The 24,030-nt window shown below is 36.9% G+C and overlaps 2 protein-coding genes across 2 annotated transcripts in view; one reads left to right on the plus strand and one right to left on the minus strand.

Annotated features, from left to right (window-relative positions):
• LOC145269261 (uncharacterized) overlaps positions 1-14,255 on the plus strand; it is a 31,441-nt gene extending 17,186 nt beyond the window's left edge. The window contains exons 3-4 of the mRNA XM_080124884.1: positions 5,647-5,754; positions 14,088-14,255. Of these exons, the coding sequence (XP_079981010.1) occupies positions 5,647-5,754; positions 14,088-14,237 (258 nt within the window). The 3' untranslated portion in view covers positions 14,238-14,255. The remainder of the gene's footprint in view (positions 1-5,646; positions 5,755-14,087) is intronic.
• The window catches only part of LOC145269260 (RING finger protein 215-like), a 121,142-nt gene that overhangs the window by 43,511 nt on the left and 53,601 nt on the right, over positions 1-24,030 (minus strand). Inside the window, exon 6 of the mRNA XM_080124883.1 lies at positions 22,707-22,817. Within this exon, the coding sequence (XP_079981009.1) occupies positions 22,707-22,817 (111 nt within the window). The remainder of the gene's footprint in view (positions 1-22,706; positions 22,818-24,030) is intronic.

Below are 24,030 nucleotides of genomic sequence, written 5' to 3' on the forward strand. Positions count from 1 at the left end.
CCATGTCTTGACAAGCTTCTGGGACTGACCTTTACTCCTGATCTGAAATGGAACACATACATCAAATCTGTTGCCAAGATTGCTGGAAAAATGGTTGGATCACTCTACCGCTCCAGAAGGTATCTCACTGCCGATGCAATCCTCTATCTGTATAAGAGCCAGGAGCATCCTATAATGGAGTATTGTTGCCACATCTGGGCAGGAGCTGCTCGGCACACCCTATTCAACCTTGATATAATTCAAAACCGACTTCGAAACCTAGTAGGTGAAGCCCTTTTTCCTTCTCTGCAAGCTCTTTCCCACAGAGGAGACATCACGAGCCTGGTGAAAACGTGATGCAAGGTTGATTAATTTTCACGCATCGAAAAATAAGCTTCTCTCCTTTCACCATAATCACTCTGATCTGACCCTGACTTTTTTTTTATTATATTTTCACCCCAAACAAGGCACATTGGCATTTTGATGTAGGAGGCTACTATCAGGGACATAAGCATCAGGAATACTATGTAGGGAGTTGGGCAGCAAGATGTCGGTCCACATTACACTTGAACTTCTGCATGTCAGTACAGTCAGGAAAGCAGGGACCCGGAAGGGAACTTCAAAGTCTAGCTGTTCTGGGGAAGAAACTACTGGAATAGAAGGCTCTCTTACATCTAGGGATCTCTACTATGAAGGGGTGGGATTTAGCTGCTTGTCGGGTTTGTCAGGGGTATTTACGTCGAGGGAGTACAAGTGCTTGCAGCTCGTCAGAGAATTCACCGTTAAAGTATTTGTAGAACAGGCAGAGGGATGCAACATTCTGTCGATGGGACAGAAGCTGGAGCTTAGATGACAGTTCAGGATCTTCACTCCTTATCTAAAATGGAACACAATCATAAAATCAGTTGCCAAGATCACTAGAAAGATAGTTGGATCACTCTATCGCTCCAGTAAATATCTCACTGCCAATGTGATCCTCTATTTGTATAAGAGCCAAGTACATCCTAAAGTGGATTAGCGTTGCTACATCTGGTCAAGAGATGCTCAGCGTACCCTTTCCTGTCTTGACAGAGTTCAAAACTGGCTTTCCAACCTAGTAGGTGATGCCTCTTTCCTACAGAAAAGACGTTTGGAGCCTCTTTCTGCTTTATCATTATTTTTATAATAAATGCTTGTTTGAGTTCCAATCTATGGTCCCCTCTTGCCAAACTTTCAAAAAAAAACTCAACTAGCTGCAATCAATATCAATAATTTCCTCCATTCTTTATCTACGCCCAAATCTAAATGCAGATTCCATGTACACAGCTTCTTTCCTGGAACCGCCCACCTGTAGAACACTGTCCCATTAGCCTGCTTTCCGGACTACAGAATAGTAGCCTTCAAGTCTGATGTAAACAAGTTCTTATTGAACCGTCCTCTTAAATAATCAAGTTGTGCCTAACTTACACCATTAATGATTACTACACTACCACCTTACATTCATTAACCCTTATCCTCGAGTGGCCTTTAGGATTGATAAAGGTCAAAACCAATGATAAGTCTTAGATAGATTTAGCAATTCGTTATTTCTTACGAGAACGCAGACAAGGATATGAGAGCGACCTTTGAAGGTCTAATCTCACCTGTCTGTTTAAATGTATGTATGTATGTATGGTCTCACAAAAATTTTCGACAGAGGCGACCGATCCTGACAAGATCGGTATTATTTTGAAACTCGACGTCTCTGACGACAAATATAAAAAAATTGGCCAAAAACATTCATTCCTTCAGCCTAAACTCGGCTGCTTTGCACAAGGAGGGGTTGATTTTTTTTCACCGACATTTTAGTAAGTCATCGTCACCGTTGGATTGACTTAAGTTCGTGATGCAAAGGCTGAAAAGAAAGTGAAAGAAAATCTGACGTCTTAGCCGATGTCTCCATGACGCGACCGGAAGTCAAAAGCGTTGAAATTAACCGAAATCAATCCAACGATGACTTGCTAAAATATCGGCAAAAAAAATCGACCCCTCCTTGTACAAAACAACAGAGTTTAGGATGAAGGAATTAATGTTTTTGGCCAATTTTTCAATATTTGTCGTCCGAGACGTCGAGCTTCAAAATGATATCAATCTTTTTTTTTTTTTAATTGCAATTTCACCCCAAACAAGGCACATTGCCACTTTGCTGTAGGGGGCTACTATCAGGGACATAAGCTACAGGGGTACTATGTGGGGAGTTGGGCAGCGAGATGTCGGTTCACGTTAGACTTTAACTTCTGCATGTCAATACAGTTGGGGAAGCAGGAACTCGGAAGGGAATTCCAAAGTCTAGCGGTTCTGGGGAAGAAACTAATGGAGTAGAAGGCTCTCTTACATCTAGGGATCTCAACTGTGAAAGGGTGAGATTTTGCTGCTTGTCGGATTTTGTCGGGATACTTACATCGAGGGGGCACAAGTGCTTGCAGTTCGTCAGAGCATTCACCATTGAAATACTTGTAGAACAGGCAGAGGGATGCTACATTACATCGATGGGACAGAGGCTGAAGCTTAGATGACAGTTCAGGACCTATCAGGTTGGAGACTCTCTTTTGGACCTTGTCCAAGAGCGAGAGACTAGTAGCAGATGCACCAGCCCAAATATGACAACAATACTTCATACATGGGCGAATGGTGGCCTTATAGAGGTACAGGATACTTTTGTGCATTAGTAGCTTTCTAGCACGGTAGAGAAAGCCTACCTTCACAGTGGTCCTGGCAATACTCTCAATGTAATTGTTCCAACTCATGTTTCTTGTGAATGTTAGGCTGAGGAGTTTAAAAGATGTACTTTCAGATAAAGAGTCTTTGGCCATTGCTATTGGTGGTAGAGAAGGATTCTTGTAATTATTGAAGGAAACCAGTTTAGTCTTGGCAGCATTGAATGTGACCATCCATTTTTGTCCGCATTCCACTACAGATTGGAGGTCATCCTCTAGTGTTTCTACCATTTCTTTAGATATGTGTTCATTTGTTTTCCTGTCGTATTAGTTATAGTGGTGTCATCAGCATATATACTCATCTCAGAGGCAATTTTGTCGGAGAGGTCATTTATGAATATTAGAAAAATAGAGGTCCCAGGATAGACCCTTGAGGCACTTCCGCATTTATATCATATTGTTTGGATGTACGACCATCGATGACAACCTGGATTTTTCTCTTATCTACGAAGGATTTAATTATGTTAAAGATTCTTCTAGTGATACCGTATGCAGACCAGCTTAATGCGGGTACTGGTCTCCCGCTTTGTTTTTGTTTGTTTTTTTTAAATCAGAGATTTGCTTCACCAGGAGGGGTTGCCTTAACAGGGCTTTTGGGATTCCTCTCCACCCCACACACATATCGAAATAAAAACATACACGTACACATACAAGCATGCATACAAACAGATGCACGCAAACATACATATGCAAGAACAAACACACATGACAACATGCACATGCACACATACATACACACATGTACATACATATGCACACACACGTACACATACACATACATGTAGAATATATATGAAGGAGCATTTATGATGACGATGATGATGGTTGTTACGAATAGGTGAATTCAACATGAATAAAAGAGTAAAACAATCCCAAATACACAGAAGATAGAATAGAGAGATGTTCACTTCGCCGGTAGTACAGCTTTTAAAATGAACACACGTTCATAACGGCACAAGTCCTCAATGTATTTTCATGTATGTATATATATATATATATATATATATATATATATATATATATATATATATTTATTTTTTTACTATAATAATTAAATACCTACAGACACTAGTGTTTCATCCTTTCGGGATTCTTCAGTGCAGGGTGTCACGATTACTACCAGTCGAACGATTCGAACCCCGCGACACGAGACATCTCTGGCTCGATTAGCGGAGGCCGTATCCATTCGGCTACCATTAATCATGTGAAATAGCGTTGAATTTTAAACATTTTAATTTAAATGTTCATTACGTCAGACAGACAGTGATCAAATCGTTATACGATGATCTACGCATAAGAGCTAAATTGACCGACTTTTTAATTCAACAGAAAGTGCTCAACGATAAGAAACGTATTTCTTAAAGGGGCTGTGTGTATACATATATGTATATATAATGTGGGTTTTAGTGATTTCATTTCTAAGTTCAAAATCGCATAATGTAAGCAACCTATAAGATATTTGCAGCTTCTCTTCTAATTCTGAGGTTTTTAATCATGTGCAAACGCATTTCTTTTCTTTTTGATGGATTGATGGTTGCTAATTCTTCTGATGAGTTAAGGCCAAAATAGATTCACTAATTGATATAATAATTAAGTGACTTTGTTCTATGAAACAGATAGTATCAAGAATTGTAAGTGTCAACTGAAATGAAGGAATAAATTGTAAGATGGTCAATATCATGAAATTTGGAATATAGACTTTTGTCATTTATTCATTATATTTGCTCTGTAATTACATTGAGCTTCTTAAATAAGGATTGGTATATATAAAAAGGAAATATAAGTGAATAAAGAATATTTCCACAGAAATATATATATATATGTTATAAACTATATATGGCAATTAAGCTACACAGAATATTCTGCGTTTCATCCATGCTAGGATTCATCAGGCTTATGCAAGGATTTTGTGATTGTCTCACGTTTTTATATAAGCTCCTTCTATTGAGTCTTTAGTTAGCCAATCAGCTTTCTAGTTTCCACCGCATATATATATATGTATATATGTTTTGGTTGGTTGGTTGTTTTTGTTTTACGGAATATCAACCCCTTTTAGGTTATTTAATACCGAATATATGTTTTGTCCCTTAGAAGCACTGGTTGAGTTTTAATAAAATAAAATATGTATTATATACATTTAAAGCCAAAACAACGCCTTATTACAAAATAAACAGACATTTATTTTGTTTGAAATTCATAAGTATATTTCGAAGCAAAGCTTCATCTTCAGTATATTTTCTTTTTCTTTTTTTTTTGTGCCATGTTGTTGTTGAAGCAGAGAATCAGCAAGTAGAAGTCCATTCGTTGTTTTTACGGTGGTTTTTTAAATCTCGAAAAAAAAAGAAAAAGAAAGAAAGACATACTGAAGATGAAGTTTTGCTTGGAAATAAATTTATGAATTTCAAACAAAATAAATGTCTTTATTTTGTTATAATGCGTTGTTTTGGCTTCAAACCTATAAAATAGGTATTTTATTTTATCATACAGGGTGGGCCAAAATAAGGGTCCTATCTTTAAATTTGAATAACTTTCACAAAATAAAAGTTAAACTCACCAAACTTTATGTGTGTGTAGACTGACCCTTCAGAGTTTTTTTTTTTTTTTAAATAAACAAAACAAATTTTGGCCGAAAAACACTTCTTAAAACTTACATGAATTTATGAATGTTTAAAAATAGGACCCTTATTTTGGCCCACCCTGTATAAAAATAAAATATTCAATGGAGAATTGGCTTTGTAATAATAAATACGAAATCTGCATGAATCAAAATATATTTAAGCATATTTTACGATCCAGCAAGGCCGGGCCATTCCCCACCACTACTGCTAGTCGTAAGTATAAATGTAGCTTCCACGTTAGCATTGAATAATCACATTTCGACTTTTGAATCTTTGCCACCCAAAATGTGCCGCCTTTTGCTTTTCCCTTACAGGGTGTCAATGAGCATGAATCTATGCAAGGCACTAGCAGCAGCAATCCGGCTCTGTTAACAGCCAAAGATGCGTTATCGTGCAGTTATCTAAGGTTGCCCGATCATCAAGTAAGACATTTTTTTTTTTCTTTTGGTACTTATGCAGTGAACGACCAGTTTTTCTGTGAATGTTGCTTCGGTGTAAAAACTTGTCGAAAGCGCTCTGTTTTAGGGTTGTTTTAAAAATGGGATTGTAAATTTAAATTCCGTTTCGTTTTAATCTTTTTTTTTTTTTTTTCCAAATCGCTCTGATCCCATATTTTACTTAAGAAATGCTTACCAAACAATCCTGAAACAGTATCTTTTCCTTTTTTTTTTTTTTGTTTGTTTGTACCGTGCCACATTCGACTTTTCTCCAGAAAAGAACAGTGTTTGGCATTTTAACTTAAAATATTGCAGCATTGAATTTTTTTTTTTATTCAGTTTAACATTATATAATCAATTTTAGTCCATCACCTTACAGATGCTAAACTTCTGACTGACCAACAATATGGATTTAGGCAAGCCCGTTCCATAGCAGATATCCTAACTTTAATCTCTAAACGTATATACCACTCACTGGACAAAGCAGAGGAGGGTAGAGTGGTAGCTCTAGATATATCTAAGGCTTTTGACAGGGTATGGCGTGAAGGTCTCCTCAGGAAAATCAGATCATACGGTATCACTGAACGAATACTTAACATAATTAAATCCTTCTTAGATAAGAGAAAAATGCAGGTTGTCCTCGATAGTCGTACATCCAAACAATATGATATAAATGCAGGAGTGCCTCAAGGGTCTATCCTTGGACCTCTATTGTTCCTGATATTCATAAATGACTTCACTTACAAAATTGCCTGTGAGATGGATATATATGCTGATGACACCACACTCTGTAACATGCACGACAGGAAAACAAATGAACACATATCTAAGAAAATGGCAGAAACACTAGAGGGTGACCTCCAATCTGTAGTGAAATGGAGACAAAAATGGATAGTCACATTCAATGCTGCCAAGACTAAACTGGTTTCCTTCAATAATTACAAAAAGCCTTCTCCACCACCACTAGCAATGGCCAAAGATTTATTATATGAAAGTATTTCTTTTAAACTCCTCGGCCTAACATTCACAGGAAACATGAGTTAGAACAATTACATTGAGAGTATTACCAGGACTGCTATGAAGAAGGTAGGCTTTCTCTACCATGCTAGAAAGCTACTAACGCCAAAAAGTATCCTGTACCTCTATAAGGCCACCATTCGCCCGTGTATGGAGTATTGTTGTCATATTTCGGCTGGTGCATCTGCTACTAGTCTCTCACTCTTGGACAAGGTCCAAAAGAGAGTCTCCAACCTGATAGGTCCTGAACTGTCATCTAAGCTTCAGCCTCTGTCCCACCGACGAAATGTGGCACTTCTCTGCCTGTTCTACAAGTATTTCAATGGTGAATGCTCTGACGAACCGCAAGCACTTGTGCCCCCATGACGTAAACACCCTCGACAAACCCGACAAGCAGCTAAATCCCACCCCTACACAGTAGAGATCCCTAGATGTAAGACAGCTTACTACTCCAGTAGTTTCTTTCCCAGAACTGCTAAACTTTGGAATTCCATTCCGGGTCCCTGCTTTCCCAACTGTACTGACATGCAGAAGTTCAAGTGTAATGTGAACTGACATCTTGCTGTCCAACTCCCTACATAGTACCCCAGTTGCTTATGTCCCCGATAGTAGCCCCCCTACACCAAAAAAAAAAAATTCTTAATGCTGCAACATTTTAAGTTATAAATTTATGATATTTTATTAGAATACCTTGTCCTTTTCTTTTCCAGTTTTAACAACTAGCCCTTTACTTTTCCCTGTTTAAGCTTAACCATATTACTTTTTATGCTCGTATTTTTCTATTATACTTTCAAATATATGTAAGTGAACGTGTGTGTGTGTGTGTGTGTGTACATTTCCCTATGCAATAACTCTGTCAATTTTAAGTCTACAGACTCGAAATTCGTTTTTGGCCAGAAATTTGGGTCAAAGTTTAATAATTTGACCTTTGAGAACTCTACCAAACTCCTTCGCTAATTTTGGGTCTAAACACTTGAAATTTAAGATATAGGTTCCTTGGACATGGATCTAACTTAATAACATGATTTGAGCCCCAAACAATAAATGTTAAGGGTTCATAATAGGAGTTAAAGTTTAAAAAAATTGACTGCTTTTTTTTTTTTCTTTTTTTTTTTTTGCTCAACATACACCTCCAAACACCCGGGCAACGCCGGGCTGAAATGCTAGTAATTAATATTTTGTAATCATGGTCTGAAAAATTCAACATCAGCAATAATCAGCAAGTCCCCATTTACTGATTTCATTTGTGATGTTACATGCAACTTTCAAAAATAAATAGAGGTATAGTATTTCACTATTCTACAAGATTTCCACCTGTTTGTTTGTGGTACTATCGCTCCCCGGGGAGTCACCTGGTTGAGAAACGTCTTGGGAATGCAACCAGCTGCTTGGGGAGTAAACGATATCTAAACGATAGACACATGCAGGAAACATCAACGAAACGGATCGATATGTTGTCGGTATAACTGTGGTCGCATTATGTCGTGGTCATTGCAGACATCTTCCCATCGTCGCTTCTTGTGTAGTCATTGTGTCGTTACAGGCAGCTTTCTGTCGTCGGCATTAATGGTAGGCTGAAATCGAACACTTGTATAAAAACAGCAAACGAATGCATTTTTATAAAAATATATATAATTTATTTAAGATTTAACAAATACGAGGCATATTTTTATAAAAACGTCCACCGACCCGAGAAGCCAAGTGTCAACTGTTTTCAAACAATTAAATTATATTTCATTTCTCTCTTCATTGAAAGAGAGAGAAAGGGAGTCAGAGAGAATGATGCGTTTCACGCATTGATTTGCTTTTCAAAATTATAATGTCAACATAGTTTGAACTTTCATAATGCACTGAAACATAAACATATGTCAATCTTGGCTTCAGTCATAGCAGAACATTTTCAAAATCACAAACACCTGTTTCAAACGTTTTTAACTTCATTACAAAGTCAGGCACAAAAGGGGCTACGTCATTGTGCCACATGTCTATTTTTGTTCATTCTCCACACAACTTCTCATTGTAGCCGGGCAAGATCAAGGCTTACTCACAAATGGATTTTAAAAAAATGGCTGGCCTACAAACAAATGGCCAGTGTAGGTTTCGCTAGTCAGCAATTGAAAGCCCAAGCCAACTAATGTCAGGAGACCAAACCCTGTTGGCGGATGGCCTTTACACTGCCCACCACAATAAAATATGTAAATACCTCCATTGGAAAATCTGGAGAGATGCAGCTCGAAAGATCAACAAACATATGGGAACATGAACCGCCACCAATAATATCAAATGGGAAGGTGACCGTGTTCTATGACAAAGATCTACAGGTGGGCACGTATATAAAAGACAAGGCCATCAAGCCAGACATTGTGATATGGAACAAGCCTGAAAAAACTGCGCTCATTATTGATGTTGCTGCCCCAAATGACTATGGCCTTAATAGAACTGAACGAGAAAAGATAACCAAGTATCAGGACCTCAAGAATGATTTAAAAACGACATGGTCTCTGAAAGAGATAGACATTATACCGACTGTGATTGGAACGACTGGCCTAGTGAAAAAGAATCTTAAGAAGTACCGGGAAACAATCCGTGGAAGATCAAGCTGTAATGAAATACAGATTGCAGCCATAAAGGGAACAACATCTATATATATATAAAAGCGAAAATGTATGTATGTATGTACGCTTTTCCCTGATGTCCACAAAAGGCTTCTTTCAGAGAAGCGCTTGCTCACTTCACAACTTCTTAAAACTTTTTATATCATCTATAAATTGTAATATCTCAGAGTTACCTACGGAGCTCGCCTGTCTATTTAATTTTATTGACTTTCAAACGTTAATTATTCCACATTTCCCGCATCGGCACACGTTACATTCGGTTTTCGGTATAAAAAAAAGCGAAACTCGACTCTAATCACAGGCCGAAAGCCAGTTATCTCGAGAGCTAAGTAACGTTTGTTCAATGTCAACTTCGTCATATCAGACTGTAGCTTTCATTTCGCTCCTCCTAATAAACAGGGAGCTGGTTTTTAAAAACAAACAAACCGATTTATTCACCTCATTCAAAACTGTCCCGCACAAAATCCTAACTGCTGAATACCTATCGCCGTCACGTCAATCAAAAACGTGCACCTGTTTTTTTTTAAACGCTACTATTTTCCAAATGCGCGTCGTGAAGGCTTCGGGTTTTTTTTCACATTTTCGGGGTTTTTTCACATACCCCGAAAAACACCCAGACAACACCGGGTACCCCTCGCTAGTCTATTCTAAAAAAGAATCCTCGGATATAAATCCAAATCATAATGAAATCAAGAGTTAGCTCCCTTGATCTCTAAGAGATCAAGGGAGCTAACTCCTCACCAAAGTAAAATAATTAAAAATAAAAGGATGGCAAAGACATACAGGCGGGTAGATACATGCAAGACAAGGCCGTTGAACTAGACATTGTAATATGGATAAAGGCCGAAAGAACTGCGCCCCTTGATCTCTTAAAAATTTATCTAGCAAAATAGATTTAAAAAAAAAAAAAAAAAAGGTAACCCACATTGCTATAGTCGGTGGAATCCAAGTTTAGCGTTACAAATTCCTGAGAATTATTTGAGGATGGGCACTACTGCTAAATGAATTATTATTTATTGTTTAAAAAATTAACCGTTGTAATCTTAGGACAAAATATCGAAGCCGGTCATTTTGTTGACCTTATCACCATCATCTAAATTGAAAAATAAAAATGTCGGCCTCTCCTTCTTCATAAAGTGGTCCTTTAATCTGATTGACCCCTTTTTTTTTCTTCAAGAGTGACCTGCCCTTGGATTTTTGTCTATTTTATTCTGTTCGAATGTAAAATTTATTTTATTTTATTCTGTTCGAATGTAAAATTTATTTTATTTTATTCTGTTCGAATGTAAAATAAATTTATTTTATTCCGTACAAATGTAAAATAAATGTTTAATGTTTTTGTTTGTTTTATTTTATTTTGTTCAAATCTTGTTTAATAATTTTTTCGTTTGTTTTATTTTATTTTGTTCAAATCTTGTTTAATAATTTTTTCGTTTGTTTTATTTTTTTTTTTTCCGTTCAAATGTAAAATAAATTAAAAGAAAGGGAAAATCCTCCCCCCTACCTCCAAGGGCAGGTCACTCTCGAAGAAAAAAAATGGATCAATCAGATTAAAGGATCACTTTATGAAGAAGGAGAGGCCGACATTTTTATTTTTCAATTTGCATGATGGAGATAAGGTCAACAAAATTTTTGGTTTACAGACTTGAAACATAATATATAGAGGATTTGAACCTGTGAAACACAATTTGATTTGGTCTTTAGCTGATAAAAATAGCTGTTAAGGGGTTAAAATTGAAAAAAAAAAAAAATTGAACTTAGGCTTAAGTTGACTTAAAGTGTTCTCCTAGGCATGCGCAAATATACATATATACATTAAAATCTGTCAACTTTTAACATTTTCTGATCCATCTGACGATAGCTCAAATGATGACAACTAAGGCGTGTGGTATTTTTTTAGATTAGGTCCACCTCCACAATTTTCTTTTAAATGACGACTTTTATAAGTTTTCGACTATGCTGAATACGAAAATCGCATTGAAATTTGCAGAAATAAGTAGTTATTGAAATATAAAAAGTTTTATTATGAATTGCATTCTTTGGCGGCCATCTTTTTATGCGCGTGCGCTATAAACAAAGCTATTCATCTATGACTGACACTGCACGCGCATAAAAAAGATGGCTGCCAAAAAATACAATGCATAATACTTTTTATATCTCGATAACTAATTATTCCTGCAAAATTTCAATGCGATTTTCGTATTCAGCATAGTCGAAAACCTATAAAAGGTGTCATTTAAAAGCAAATTGTGGAGGTGGACCTAATCTAAAACATATCGACGTGTGGAAAACTTTTTAATCGGTTTTCATTGCAAAAAAGACTGCTAAGGGGGCCAAAATTGAAAAATTTGTATTTGGAGGCCACTGAATTTTTATGTTTGTCAACTGTTTCATGACTGCACAAGCGCGGTCGTGAAACATGACAGCTTCCTTATGTTAAACAGGAGTTGGTTTGAAAACCCTATTTAAAAGCTGGTTTAATGGTTATTGTCTTTTACTCGCTATCTTTAGGTTTTGGTTTCGATCTCAGCTCAAGCATTTTTTTTTTTTTTTTTTTTAGTAAAAAAAAAAAAAAAAAAAAAAACGGTAATCTGGGAAAAATAACAACTCTACTAAAATTCTATGTATAGATATATATTAATACTGTGATATCTTTAACATGATGATTGCAACGTCTTTTCAGACGAGTGCCACTCCCTCAGACATTTAAAATCCATGAGCCCAAATGCCTGAGGGAGTATCTATACAAAGATGATGTTACAGAGTCTTAGCTTTGTACGACAGCTAAGTCTCTCTCTCGGTTCAAAATGTTGAGATCCAGCAACAAGCAAGAGCAAGATAGCCAGCAACAAATTAAACTGCAGACCAGCTTAATGCGGGTACTGGTCTTCCGCTTTATGGTTTTTTAAATCAGAGATTTGCTTCTCCTAGAAAGGTTGCCTTCACCACGGCTTACGGGAGCCCTCTCCACCCCAATACAAATGCCTGAGGGAGTATCTATACAAAGATGATGTTACAGAGTCTTAGCTTTGTACGACAGCTAAGTCTCTCTCTCGGTTCAAAATGTTGAGATCCAGCAACAAGCAAGAGCAAGATAGCCAGCAACAAATTAAACTGCAGACCAGCTTAATGCGGGTACTGGTCTTCCGCTTTATGGTTTTTTAAATCAGAGATTTGCTTCTCCTAGAAAGGTTGCCTTCACCACGGCTTACGGGAGCCCTCTCCACCCCAATACAAATGCCTGAGGGAGTATCTATACAAAGATGATGTTACAGAGTCTTAGCTTTGTACGACAGCTAAGTCTCTCTCTCGGTTCAAAATGTTGAGATCCAGCAACAAGCAAGAGCAAGATAGCCAGCAACAAATTAAACTGCAGACCAGCTTAATGCGGGTACTGGTCTCTCGCTTTATGGTTTTTTAAATCAGAGATTTGCTTCTCCTAGAAAGGTTGCCTTCACCACGGCTTACGGGAGCCCTCTCCACCTCAATACACATATACACACACACAAATATACACGGTGCTAGTTGGCCGTTGACCCAGAAAAAGAGTTCATTCGCCCTTTGGAAAGTCTTGTTTTTAATCCTTCAGGGAGACTAGCCGTCCTCCTCACCAAACAAGCCTGGTGGGGGAACCAGTTTAGTTGCCGGTGACCCGACCATGAGGCAGGTAGTACTGGGTTACATGGTACCAGTAGCATATGACATGACCTGACACATCTTTAACATACGTACATCACGGTTTCCAGATTATCAATACGAGGTGTTCTATGCGTCTTTGACGGCGTCTTCCATTTTCCTGCTTTCCAGCTGACTACAATATGGTTGTCTTCAAGTCCAATGTAAACAAGTTCTTGATAAGCCGTTCCCCTTAAGTTAACAAATTTACTGAATTTCCATTACTGACAATTACTATACTGTCCAATCGACTACTGTACACTCTTTAACCTTTATCCTCGAGTGGCCCCTGGGCCTTGATAAGTGGTGATGCCTATATAAAAATAATAATTTTAAAATTATTTGATTGGGAGATCCTATTTATTAAACAGGAGGATAGAAAATGACAACATACATTAAACATTAAATTAAGAAGTGAACTGTGAAAAAAAAAAAAACAATACTCGTAGGCATGTTTCATTCCATTTTTTTTTTTACTTCATTTTTTTAAAGTAAGTTAATGTTACAGTATTTCTGTTTATAATAAATAAAAATTCTGTGTTAATTAAAATATCATATTTATGCATATTTTACGACCGGGCAACGCCGGGTATATCTTCTAGTATTCTAATATTTCTTTCTTTTCTTTTGGTTTCTTTTTTTTTTTTTTTTAACACAGTGATCACCACTTATCAAGGCCCGGAAGCCACTCAGGGATAAGGGTTATTGCAAGTACGGGGGCGGTTCATTAGGAATTTGTTAACATTGGACTTGAAGACGCCCAAGTTGTAGTCAGGAGGGAAGCAGGCAGACGGAACAGAGTTCCACAGGCGTGCAGTTCTAAGAAAGAAGCTTTGTTCATTCTTTTCTTTTGTTTTTTTTTTGTTTTTTTTTCCATAATTAAACCAACAATTTATCTCATAAAATTTTATCCCCGAGTGTCTTTTTGACCTTGCTAAGTGGTGACTTATATGGAAAATAAGAAACCTCATTATGTTTTGTTTTCCATTTTTTTTTTTTTTTTTTTTTCAGGTTAAAGAACTCGAGCACCAATGCAAGGAAGAAGGGATTGATCCAGGAGTGCACGCACATACTAAGCTGGAAGATTTGGAGGACAAAGTTTTTCCAACCGAAATGCCTAATCCGGTGCGAAAGCTATCAAAATATTCAAAACTGAAGTAAAGAGATGTTTTCGATCAATATTTTTTTTTTTTTTTTTTACATAGGCATAACCACTTATCAAGGCCAGAAACCACTTGAAGATAAGGGTTAAGAGTGTACAGTAGTCAGTTGGACAATATAGTAATCGTTAGTAATGGAAATTCGGCAAATTTGTTAACTTAAGTGGAACGGCTCATCAAGAACTTGTTTACATTGGACTTGAAGACAACCATATTATAGACAGCTGAAAAGCAGGAAAATGGAAGACAATTCCATAGGCGTGTAGTTCTAAGAAAGAAGCTTTGTTCATGGAATCTACATTTAGGTTTAGGCACAGATAAAGAGGGGGGGAGAATTATTGATAGTGTTTTCAGCTAGACGAGTGTTTCTTGTGAAAGTTTGGCGAGGGGGGACCATAGATTGAAGCTCAGTCGAGCACTTGCCATGAAAATAACGATAAAGCAGAAACAAACTCGCAACATCTCTTCTATGAGTTAGAGGTTGCAGGGAAGAGAAAAGGACATTTCCTACGAGGCTACGAAGTCTATTTTGAACCCTATCAAGCCAGGACAAGTCCTTTCTAGCAGCTCCTGCCCAGATGTGGCAACAGTATTCCATCCTTGGACGTACCTGGCTCTTACATAGATAGAGAATTGCATCAGCAGTGAGATATCTACTGGATCGATAGAAGGATTCCACCATATTGGTTGCTTGTCGAATCTTACAATACATCTATCATTGTAGCAGATTGCAGATTCCAATTTTACATTGGGTTGTCTTATATAATGTTGCACCTGCTGTACTGTTTGCTGTGCTTTATTAGATTCAGCGTCAGCCGTTATGTTCTTGGTTTGGTCGTTTAGATTCAGTATTATGGTTTTGGTGTGTTACTGTGTGCACCAAATTTGAGAGGTTGGTTTATATTTTGGTGAATATGTTATGTATCACCTGTATATAACTGCTATATAACCGTGTCTGTCATTTTACTCTAATGTATGGGGTCCAATGGCCTCTATGTGATCGTCTCTTCAAGCTCGTCCGCGTGCATCTGTTCCCATTTCATTATATACAAGTCTAATATATGGATAGTCTATATATACATTGCCTGCTTCCCACCTGACTACAACTTGGATGTCTTCAAGTCCAACATAAACAAATTCCTGATAAACCGCCCCCTTAAGTAAGACACTTTATCAAATCTCCAATACTAACGATTACTACAATACTATCCCACTGATTACTGTACACGCAATAACCCTTATCCCCATGTGGCTTCCGGGCCTTGATAAGTGGTGACCACCATGTAAAAAAAATAATATATATATATATACATTTATACAGTCTGTTCTGAGGTTTCTCCATTTCGTGTTGTCTGTCAGTCAGGTAGTGTGATATAGCCAGTATTATCTGCAGTCTCATTATCAGTTCCGTCAGATGGGATGGAATTTGTCCGGGGTTGCATGTCTGTCATATGGCTCAGGACGCTGTCGACGATAATGACTTGCAGACTGATTACACCTGTTACCATCATTTCTTGGGACTTGGATGTACATCAATAACGAGGCAGCTTGATATATAGTGGTTTTGTGTGGAGACCAATGAAGTGGATACTGGGTTGATATTCCTTATCCTAACCACATACCTATAGATACCGTTGGCAGGTGCAGTCAACGATGATATATCATCCTTGGACACAACATTGTACCAGTACACTGCTTCCCTTCTAGCTGCAATCTGCTTAATACTGCAGTGGCATCGTTCTGCATATCTATATTGTCTTGCTTTAATGCATGTGTAGATGTGTTCTAATGGCCTCTTTTAAATCAAGCTCGTGTGCATTTGTTTCCATTTCATTATATACAAGTCTTATATATACAGTGTATATACATTTATACAGTCCGGTGTATATACAAATGGTCGAGCCCCATTTAAGGACCCTTAAGTTGTGTATCTACCATAGTAGTTCTTTCTATTTTTTCATTTTTCTTATCATTTTGTTTAAGCCAGGGATGGGGCATCCTACCAGATGCCAAACATAGCCCTGCTATTTTAGACACTCCAACCGAGAGATCTTTTTAAGATTCTAACCGTCCCTTTAAGTGCAATTGTTTGAATCTCCTTTGCACTTGGTTTACCTGGTATATTTGTAAGATAGTTTGTAAAATTCTTTTTCATAAGCCCGGTTGCTCCTATAATTACTGGAATGATAGAGATCTTCTTAAGGTTCCAGTTTCTTTTCATGTCATACATAAGACCCTGGTATTTGGTAATCTTTTCCCTCTCAGCTCTGTTTAACCCAGCATCATTCGGGACACTAACTTCCACCAAGGTTGCTTCCTTCTCCTTCTTGTCCCATATTACAATGTCGGGTTTTATAGCTCCGTTTTCTAGGTACGTGGCTGTAGGGATTGCATAGTCATAGTGGATGGTATATGACTTGTTTCCAACTGTTCTTTCGGGTATATGTTCCCATGACTTCTTGCTGCATTCGATATTTAACTTATTGCAGATCGTCCAGTGGAGATATTTGCATACTTCATTGTGTCGCATTGTATAGTAGCCGTCCCCTAGCAGAACCTTACAGCTAGAAATCAGGTGGCTCACACTCTCTACTTCTGTGTGGCAGAACCTGCATTTGTTGTCTTTGCTGAGACCACTCATCTTTTTAAACGCATTGGTCATCAAGCCTTGATCTTGGGCAGATATTATAAACTTCTCTTGGTCATAGTGGAGCGATCCATCCTTTAGCCAGCTTATAGACCCTTCCTTATCAATATAGTCTTGGTTATATTCGTCCAGAAAATACTTGGCCCATTGTTGGTTGGCCCATTCTTCAACTTTCTTGTCATGGAAAGCTTTAGTGTATTTCTGGCGACTTTTTCTGGCTATTTCAGTCGCAGGTATCTTTTCTGTTTCTGTTTCACTTGTAAGACAGTCTTTCCCAAAATGTTTGGCCAGTTTTGTGATGGATGTTGTTCTACTGGCTCTTGATTCCTGATGTTGGTGTACCATCTTGAGAGTTGGGTTTTTAGAGCTCATCAGGTATTGTCCGGTGCTCACAATAGTTGCACGATGTTGATGGTCAATCTCCGAGAGCCCCATACCTCCTTTCCATCTGGGCAGATACATTCTAGACAGACACTGGTTTCTGTATATTACTTTATACATTGTCAGCATTTTACGTGTCTTAGTGTCTAGTCTATTTATGTCTTTTTGTGGCCAGTCGACAATACCAAAACTGTATGTTATCACTGGCATGGCTAGTTGGTTAATGGCAGTTATTTTGTTTCTGCCTGTGAGTTCTGTTTTGCATATCTTCTTGACTCGGCGTATGTACTCACTTCCAATTTTGTTTCTCATCTTGGCATGCTGGATGGTATCATTCTCTTCTATGCCAAGGTATTTGTATAGTTCTTTAGTATTTGTGTGTGTGTGTGTGTGCATATATATATGCGTTAAGAGTTCCTATTCATTTTGTCTCCGCACGGGGCAGAGTTGGACAACAAGGTCGTTTTTTAATGTGGAGAAAGGAACAAAGACTTTTAATCGTCTCAGTCGTGAAGGATTTCTCCTCCACTAACTGAGAACAAGAAACTGAAGTGTAGCATCAGAAAGATACTACACTTTGATCTTGGCCCGAACGTAAGAAAGTCATACATTAAGAGTTCACCATACCTTTTTTATTATTATATTATGTCTTCTGCGGTGCAGTTCTTCCTGTCACTTGTCGATGATCTGTAAAGAAGCATTCAAGACAAAAATACGATACCGATTTTTATTTTTATTTTTATTTTTACAAAGGAGTCACCACTAATCTAAGTCCGGAGGCCCATCGAGGATAAAGGTTAATGAGTGTACAGTAGTCAATGAGAAAAGGTCGTAGTGAAGGGGATGAACTTGTTTATGTTGGACTTGAAGATGAGTCAATTGGAAAGCAGGAAAATGGAACAGAGTTCCACAGGCGTGCAGTTCAAAGAAAGAAGCTTTGTTCATGGAACCTACGTTTAGGTTTAGGCACAGATAAAGAGTGGAGGGAAATTATTGATAGTGGTTTCAAATAGGCGAGTGTTTTTCTTGAGGACCATAGATTGGAGCTCAGACAAGCACTTGCCATGAAAATAACGATAAAGCAGACATAGGCTCGCAACGTCTCTTCTGTGGGAAAGAGATTGCAGCGAAGAGAAAACGGCATTTTCTGACAAGGATCTCTTTATTCGTCTACAAGTGAGGCCGGGGAGCCCTTGCATTGCTGACTCAAGCTTTCTTGCATTTTCATCAACGCATCTTTTCTCTGGCCATTTTGGTCTCGAAACTAACTATCTCTGATCATGTCCGACTGACTACTAAGCTTCCTCCAAATTTGACTGTCTACTCCAAAAAGGAAACTTAACCCTGTTTAAATATAAAAAAACGATAAGAAACAGCGATTTTAAAAATGCAAAAAAAAAAAAAAAAACAGTGGGGGAGGGAGCATAGTGACAGGTAGGCTCGAACCCGGAACCTTGAGTCCCATAGGCTGAGCCTGAACACCTGTGCTACGGCGACAGTGATTAAAAAGTGAATGTCAAATATCTGCAGTTTTTAATGAGGTCAAATTGTTTACTGTGGGATAGTTGACTGCGACGTTTACATCCAGTCTGAATCATAATGAAAAGTGAAAGCAACACGCGACGATCGAAAAATGTTGAATATTTAACTTCTGAAAGTTGGGCAAACTAAATAGACGGGCGACCCCCATTGTTAACTCGTACATATTATGATTTAGATGTGATATAAAAAGTTTTAAAAAGTAGCGAGCCCCGCAAGAAGGCGTCGGAAAAAAGCCTTTTGCGGACATACAGAAAAAGCGAACACATATACATACATACATACACATTTTCACTTTTATACATACATACATACACACATATTTTCACTTTTATACATACATACATACATATTTTCGCTTTTATACATACATACATACATACACATTTTCACTTTTATACACATTTTCACTTTTATACATACATACATACATACATACACACACATTTTCACTTTTATACATACATACACATTTTCACTTTTATACATACATACACACATACACATTTTCACTTTTATACATACATACATACACATTTTCACTTTTATACATACATACATACACATTTTCACTTTTATACATACATACATACATACACATTTGCACTTTTTTACATACATACACATTTTCACTTTTATACATACATACACATTTTCACTTTTTTACATACATACATACATACACATTTGCACTTTTATACATACATACATACATACGTACACATTTTCACTTTTATACATACATACATACATACATACACATTTTCACTTTTATACATACATACATACATACGTACATACACATTTTCACTTACATACATACATACATACATACACATTTTCACTTTTATACATACATACATACATACGTACATACACATTTTCACTTTTATACATACATACATACATACACATTTTCACTTTTATAGATGTCATTGAGTCAACGTCTTCATTGTGGAGATCATTTTTTTCTGTGGGAGAGAGGCTGCAGGGAAGAGAAAAGGGCATCCCCTACACAGCTTTTTTCATTCCACTGATAGTATCGAATCAAATCGTTTGTTTTCACATATTTCTAAACCGAACCACAAAAGAAGACGGTGGTCATGGTTACTCATCTGAAGAAGACCAGAGGATGAGTTGGCCGAAACCTGGTGAAACAAAAACCATAAAGATAACGATAAAAGTTCACAAAAATGAATACACAAACTATGAAGCCTTCATCTCAAATAATTTTTAAAAAAAATACGAAGATGGTTAGGTTTGCGAAAACATGCTTCACAAGAATTTATCTATGTGTAAAATTTGAGTAACAGGTTGAACGTAGGTGTCCTTCAATTCTGCCTTTTTTTCATGTAGAAATATGCAGACCGGAAATGAGTAATGGCTAATTTGTCCGAGATCCTTTAACTTGGATTTTTTTATACATTAATAACATTTTGGTTTTTAAGTTCAGCCCCGATCTCTTCCAAAGGAGTACAGGGATAGTTCAGTACCCCTGATCACTCCTTTATTTGTATTCAGCATTTTGTGGGAGTAGGTTTGGACGTTTTGGTTATTGAAACATCTCCATTAGAAAATTTTTTTTTTACTTTTTACTTCTATTAGTAATGTGCCGTTACTGTTTTATTTTAATGGTTAAAAAAAAAAAAATGGTCTAAGACCCTGTCGAGAAATAGTCCAACCTATTCACGACCGTAAAAGTGCTAAAGAAGTAAAAAGGCTTTTACTGACTGACGTCATCAAGGTTCAGCCATAAGAGGATAGGGCCAAAAAAATGGCCAGAGCACAATGTGCCAGGGTTTTTATAAGCTGGCTCGTGTGGCCCCTAAGGGAGTAGGGATTGGGATTCCTGCTAACCAATCCATGGGGCTCTTAAGGAGATAAGGCAACTAACAATCAGTAAGGAGGACATATATAAATTCCAATATTATGGAGGCATGATTTCAAGGGCATAGCGAGGAAGACCCGGGGAGGGGGCCAAACTTTCATAGCAAAAAATTTACCAAATATTATGTTTCATTCGTTTTTTGTTTTTTTTTTATTATAATTAGCAATTGGATGTTTTTATGGTGTGAAATTTAGATATTTTGATTGATTTATGAATTTTTTAATATAACTAGCCTGGGTTTCCGGCGTTGCTCGGGTGTTTTGAGGTGTAAATAAGAAAAAAAAAGTGGTAGTAGGCAGGCAGGCTCGAATTATAATTTTTCATGTTTCATATTTTTTTTTTTTTTTAAGTCTTGTTACCGTTTGCCACATTAATTACATATTTATAGATGTATGAAGCAAAACGAAAAAAAGAACAAAACTATGCAAAAAGTTTCATTTTCATACAAAAAAATGAAAACAAACATTTGGAAAAGAATGAAACGAAACGAATCCAACCCTGCAAAATTCCCATATATGTAGGTAAACTTTGAGGCGTTATTGTGAAATGGCAGGTAAAATCGATTCACAAGTAGTAAATAATTCCCCGATTAGCAGGCAATTTATTTACGACAATGTCTGTCTATCTCTGGCAGCTCTACTAATGCTTTAAGTTAAAGAAAAAAAATGTCAGTTAACTTTTCCGAGGGGGAAGCCTAAAAACCACAGATGGTTACACCCTTGCATGATTTTCCTTTTTTCTTCACTCGATTGTTCGTAGACTGCAACAGCACCGCCTGTCAAACATGCAAGCTCAATCTTCTCAATCCATTCAACCATGGAATGGCTGGAATTTTAACCACTAAACTCCGATATCAACTTCAGCTTGTATAAAAAAAATAAAAGCAATGCAAAAAAAAAAATCTGTTGTTTCTGCTGCTCTCTAGTTTATACTATTTTCTTAATTTCTTTCTTTCTATCAATTCATCTGGACGCTACACAAATTTTCCTTCCAAACTTTCAAGCATGGCACAGGCTATTTTTGTTGTTGTTGTTGTTGTTGTTTATGTTGGGAGGTTAAAATTGGCTCTGCTCATTACAGATCAAAAAAATCATAATTATATTTAAAGATGACAGTTAGAGATCCTAAAAAGATCTCTAGGTCGGAATCTCTGAAACTGATATGATAGGATACACCAGCCACACCAAAGAAACAAATAAAAATTGAAAAACACAAGTGAAGCATGCATGGTTCCCCGTGAGTGCACAGTGAACGAGGCATAAAAAAAACTGACTAAGTTCAGCATTTGGCCCCTTCCCCTCCCATTTAGCCCTAAAAGACCCCAAGGGACGTCACATCTTGGTGAAAATGAATAAACGGTGCAGTTTTAGGCCTTAACACATGTATATTTGAGTTCTGCACCATGCAAAAAAAGAAATGATTAAGTCCATCATTTATGCCCCCCTTCCCTTCCATTTAGCCCCAAAAGTCTCCAAGGCCTTGGCATATTTAAATTTGAGTTCAGCACCATGCAAAACTGCTAAATAGGCATATACAGAAAATTTGGAACAAATGTGGTAAAATAGTCCCAAAAATGGAGTGTTTTTATTAGCCCTGAAAGAGCCCTTGGGGCATAACCAAAAGTTATCGCGCAGTATAGACAAACAAAATTATACAGAAATCAGTTAGTTACAACTTTTCAGAAAATTTTATAAAAATCCAAGGCATCAATTTTTTTTTTTTTTTAATAAGCATAAAAGTGCCAATTTTAGCCATTTTAACCTGAAAGGCACCCCTAGGGGGGCAACTGGAGTTTTCCTGTAAAATCCGTTCTGTTACTTTTTTACTCATATCATGTTCAATGTTTGTGCAAAATTTCAAAAAATTCCAAGGCGTAGTTATTGAGAAAAGTGCGGACATGAATGGACGAACGGACAAGGGTGAAATTACAGGTTCACCCTCTTTTTATCGGGGGACCAAAAAAGGCTTAAGCATCTCTCAATGAAGCACCAATATAGAAAATTGTATTTACTTACCTTTCCATGTTTTGATGGCATATTTGATAAGCACACAACACAATTCATTTTAGGGTAACTCCAGCAACTTGATTTCCCACACGTTGACCACAAAGTGAGGGTTGTAAATTTCTGAAAAAGATACAAACATTCGACTGAGTAAAAACAGGGTGTCCCACCTTTTTTTTTCAGATATCTAATCTTTCTCTTAATGACCAACTGACACCACAAGACAAAATTCAATCCTTTTTCCCAATAAGATGGCGCTACATGCCACACATCTCACAGATCACCGACACAAGTTCATGACATGTTTATGGAAGAAAGAACAATAAGCAAAGGGTTATGGCCACCACGTTCTCTGGACTTGTCGTCATGTGATTTTTTATCTTAGGGGGACTTTAAAGCAAAAAGGTTTATGCAACTAATCCTCGCAATCTAGACCAAGTAAAGGAGAATATTACCAACGCTATCAGGAGAATCACCAGAGAAGATCTACAGGCAGTATCTGCAAACGTTGTTAAACGTGCCCAGAAATGCATAGGTGTCGGGGGGGAGGGGGCACTTCCAGCATCTTTTATAAATAATAATGTTCCTCCTCTCTTCTACATTTTTTCGCCTACCTTTAAGTAGGCCACCCTGTATATCAACATGGAAATTATTTTTGGCTAGTAAAAAGTGAAATACTGACCAGGATTAAATATTAAAATATTGTAATCATCAGTATCAAGTTTAAAAGAAAAAAAATAAAAGGTATTTGCAATTTCACTTCCAATTTTCAGATTTTGTAATCATACCCATATGCATTTTCTTTTCTTTTAATGGATTGATATTCGCTATTTCTTCTGAGGAGTTAAGGGCAGAATAGATTCACTGATTGATATAATAATTAAATTAATGATTTTGCACTACGAAACAGGTGCTGTCAAGAATTGTGCATTTCACCGTACTTAATGAACTAAATTGAAATTGTTATATGCTCTGTAATTATGTTGAGCTTCATAAATTAAATGATTGCTATAAATAAAAGGTGAAATATATAACTGAAAAGAAAATATTTCCACATATATAAACATATATTTGGGTTTTTTGTGTATTGATATTCATATTAAAAACCTTTTTTTCTATTTATTTAAAAAGAAAATACAACTTTGTTATATATGGGTCTGGGGATTTGCATTCATCTGCAAAAGATCTAGCTAACTTGCATATTCTTTTAAACATTCATTTTAATCAATTCCCTATTAGATTTTTCGGTTTTCTTATGTGATGATCATCTAGAGTTAACTATTACGTGTAATTATATTCATGCAGATATTCTACATGATTTATGCTTGCGTAATAT

This window comes from Euprymna scolopes, chromosome 45, assembly GCF_053919585.1.
Source record: "Euprymna scolopes isolate OS-2025 chromosome 45, ASM5391958v1, whole genome shotgun sequence".
Taxonomy (NCBI): Eukaryota; Metazoa; Mollusca; class Cephalopoda; order Sepiida; family Sepiolidae; genus Euprymna; species Euprymna scolopes.